We start from the raw sequence: 4,259 nt of genomic DNA, 5'->3' as shown, positions 1-4,259 counted from the left end.
TTTTTTTTTTTTTGGACGTCACAAGCCGCCTGCCACAAAGAAAACTATTTCGTCCTCAGAATCTATATTTTTATGAATGGTGCGAAACGTAACGTAAAGTCAGAGTTTGTCAAATTGTAGTAAATTCGTGTCGTGTGTGACTGCCTCCGTACGATTTTCAGATAAACTCAATCGTGACATGTGCCAGAGCTCACGACCTTCAGAACCTTCAGAATCGCACCGTGTACGCCCGCCTTAAGTGTCTTAAGAACTAGTTTGACTAACTAGCAGTTAACCAAGTGGGTATCAGTCTTACTTTTCAGATTCAAATTAGACCAATCTAAGTTATGTAATTGACTTTAAAAAGTTATGAAAAAAAATAATAGATTTCTAACTTTTAAGACTAGTCTAAGCAGTTTATGCAAAAGGCCACAGAAGATGGCGCTGCCGCACATGGAATAAAACACAAGCCACACACGGCTTGAGAAGAAACTCATCTGGACGTCTGAAATCATCAATCCAATCTCTCAAAAAACTTTTTCACGTCTGGAACATACTGATCGTACCGAAGCCTGTCTGTACTGACACGTACAACATTCATAATCTGTAATAAATCAACACTGTCTGGCTGAGCGCGGACGAACCGTGTGACGAAAGAGTGTTGGCAGGGCTTGTTTGCTCACTCGGTGTGTTTGACAAACTGCAGTTAAAATCCGCTGACTAACTGACCACTGCGACACAACACCTCACAGATAGAACATAACATGCATATCATCAAACTCACGTCAACACACTCATGCAATACCAACAGAATAAACAATGAACCACAAACCCAGCTTTGCTTTGCTTTACTTGAGTGGGCTCTACTTTAAAAGTCATTACTGTTACATAAACAGCGGTACTACACTAATAACATATTTCTATTTTATTTTTTTTATTTTTACATGCACCATAGTAGAAAAGCATGTTTTGAAAAGCATGTAAATCCTAGCAGGCTCCGTGAACATGGATCCTTCAGTACATTATTCATATTAAAACACCATGATATCACCATCTGATACCATAACTGTACTATGATACCAATCAAAGTCCTTTTGAAGGGGGAAAATTACAAGTACCATGGGTTTTGAGTGGTATTCTTGAAAGTATCTCGAGTACAATGTAAATTACATTACATTAAAGTTTAATACTTAGTGCTTCTTCGCAGTGTTTTATTCATAAATAAAAGCAAAGCACTCTCAAAGATGAGGTTAGATGAGGGAATTCTGGAAAACAATGCTTTCACTACAAATCACGGTGATAATTACAGCACACACACACACACAGAGAGAGAATGAAAGGAGCATCAATATGGTACTGACTTTGTGGCTGGAGTCAGCTGCTGAAAAGCACATAGAGGAGGAAAAACAACCATTAAACACACATAATCATCTCAGCACTGGCTGAATTCAAACAACACTGATTCCTGAAGCCCTCTGAGACAGACCAACAGCTGAAAACAAACACACAAAATAAAGAATGGCTATTTCAATCACTTTATGTTAAACATAGCACCATCCCTTAGTTACTTGCTAATGCTGTCAAGCTTTCCTACAACTTCTTACCTCAGAAAGTGAGGAATTATTAAACAACAGCTCATTTAACTGTGCATCTACATCTAGTAATTATACAGTGACCAGAACCATTTTCAGTACAATATATAATATTTAGGTAAATATTAATATTATATTTAAATATAAAATATTAATATTTAGTTCCACCAGTCCCAAACATCTACAGCTCTGTCTATGGCTATTTTCTGTTTTCAAATGTATTCTTTGAGTTTTTATTAAATATTGTGTAAAACAAAGCAATTGTGCACATTACATAGTTATTTGCTATCACTAAATTGCATTACCTATATATCCTTAATATATGATGTCCTGCTCTTAAAGGGATAGTTCACCCAAAAATGAAAATTTGTAACTCTGATAGATTTTGTTACCATTGCCATGCATTATACGACTGATAGACTGCAACGGTTGTACTTAAAAATCATCATATGTGTTCTACTGAAGAAACAAAGTCACCTACATCTTGGATGCCCTGGGGGTAAGCAGATAAACATCAAATTTTCATTTTTGGGTGAACTATCCCTTTAAGATATTGATATCGGCATCAGCATCAGCCATTAAAAGAACAGTTCACCCAAAAACTAAAATTTACTCACACTCAGATTTGGAGAAATTTACCATTATGTCACTTGCTCACCAATGGATCCTCTGCAGTGAATGGGTGCCGTCAGAATGAGAGTCCAAACAGCTGATAAAAATATCACAATAATCCACAAGTAATCCACACCACTCCAGTCCATCAGTTAATGTCAATTAATTAACGGATCAAACACCATTTACAAGCCAACACAGCCCAAAACACTTTTAAACAAATTTGTGAGTGTATATTGATGTGAGAGGATGAAAGGGAATGGACTTTTTTCACTGGAGGAAGTGTTATTATGGACTCGTATTTTGACCAATTTAAAGTTGGATTTGTTTCTTACAAAGACATTAACTGATGGACTGGAGTGGTGTGGATTATTGTGATGTTTTTATCAGCTGTTTGAACTCTCATTCTGACGGCACCCATTCACTGCAGAGGATCCACTGGTGAGCAAGTGATGGAATGCTACATTTCTCCAAATCTGTTCCAATGAAGAAACAAGGGTGAACTATTCCTTTAAAAATACCATATCAGTCGACAAAGAGAAAAACAAACTTAATCCAGAAGAATTATTTCCATTCAAACAAAATACATTATCCAGAACCAGGCACACACAGGGCTGCATTAAGGAAGAATATGTTTTCTCAACAATTGCCTATAAAAATCATAGAAACAGGGCTGGCACTGATTTGACTCTATAATGTACAGCTGTATGAGGATAATGAGGAGGATTTATCAGAGTTTATGGGAGAGGGAGGATAAAAACCATTAGATGAGTGTGTAGTATGACGAGAAGCATTTGGTTTTCATCAGTTTTCTCTCCCACATCTCTAATATTTTCCTCCTTTTTTCAGACACAGCGTTCAGGCATCTAACAGATATTATGTTCAGAATGAAATTCTAGCATACTGTGCAGTACATACTGCATTTTTTTGGCACTGGTAGCAGGTCATCCATGCACACTATGTGCACATACTACAAAAATAGCAGTATGACTAGTATAGTGCTATTCCAAACACTTAACAAGAAGCAGAATGGGTTTATTGGGTGATTAAACTCTAATCTGCGCTGGTATTAGGCTGATATTATACTATTAACGTTATTAAGCACACAGAAACAAACAAAATGCATCACAACAAACACACTGATCTGATGAGATGTGTGTGTGTGAGTCGCAGAATGTGCATGTGCATCAGCACGGGTAATTAGACACGTAGTTCTTCTGTATAATAATGTCAATCAGCACTTTAAAAGCATCATTAAAATATGAAACCCAGAAAGGGAGGTTCACGCACACACAAAATACATCTGAGCTTCTCCTGGGACATTATCCAAGGGAGAGCCCTCATACACACACACCAAAACACACAACAGATAGCATTACACAGAGCTAAATATACACGCAAACATCGGAGCCACTGACATACGAACAGAATCACTCAAATACATCACTGTGCGAAAATAGATACAGAGAGATGCTGCCAGTGTCTTCAGTGTATGAAAGAAAATTCTGGAATATTAGTGACCCAAAGATCAAAAAAAAAAAGTATTAAAAGCATATAGTATATAAAGTATAAACTGTAAATGTATTAAATAAAACTACAAAGGAAAAAATTTAAATATGAGAGATGTACATCTTTTTTTAGTTGGGTTTAAATGTTGGCATGACTTCTGATAACTCAATATGATATTGTGCCAAGTATTCAAAACTCACCTGTTGTGTACTTATGGTTTAATCCAACCAGTTGAAGTGCATGTTTGGACTAAACCATGTTACAAAAAAAGGTGGGGAGGGACATCATGGAAACCAACTAAATACAGTTTCATATTGTGGCGAGTATCCCGAGTCCAGATTAGCGTCGCCTTCACCGGAGAAGCGCAGCGGGCCTATTATGCCCTGAGGGCACCCCGGAATGAACAGTATGACGAGCTCAAGGCCGAAATCCTAGCCCGGGTGGGCCTATCGCCCATGGGGGCGGCGCAACAGTTCCATCAATGGACCTATGATGAACGGCAGCCAGTAAGAGCGCAAGTGGTGCAACTGGCCCGATTGACTCACCTGTGGCTTCTAGCGGGGTCCC

General features: G+C 37.9%; 1 protein-coding gene across 7 annotated transcripts in view; it reads right to left on the bottom strand.

Annotated features, from left to right (window-relative positions):
* LOC107667883 (PDZ and LIM domain protein 5-like) overlaps positions 1 to 4,259 on the bottom strand; it is a 53,207-nt gene that overhangs the window by 18,500 nt on the left and 30,448 nt on the right. For 4 of the 7 annotated variants that reach the window (XM_016459615.1, XM_016459620.1, XM_016459619.1 and 1 more), the window contains exon 5: positions 1,341 to 1,360. In XM_016459615.1, coding sequence (XP_016315101.1) covers positions 1,341 to 1,360 — 20 coding nt within the window. The remainder of the gene's footprint in view (positions 1 to 1,340; positions 1,361 to 4,259) is intronic. The other 3 variants (XM_016459621.1, XM_016459618.1, XM_016459616.1) reach the window with 1 other exon arrangement.

Source organism: Sinocyclocheilus anshuiensis, unplaced genomic scaffold (assembly GCF_001515605.1).
Source record: "Sinocyclocheilus anshuiensis isolate Anshui unplaced genomic scaffold, SAMN03320099.WGS_v1.1 scaffold2285, whole genome shotgun sequence".
Lineage (NCBI taxonomy): Eukaryota > Metazoa > Chordata > Actinopteri > Cypriniformes > Cyprinidae > Sinocyclocheilus > Sinocyclocheilus anshuiensis.
The sequence above is the reverse complement of the archived record's forward strand: the minus strand, read 5'-3'. Positions and strand labels throughout refer to the sequence as shown.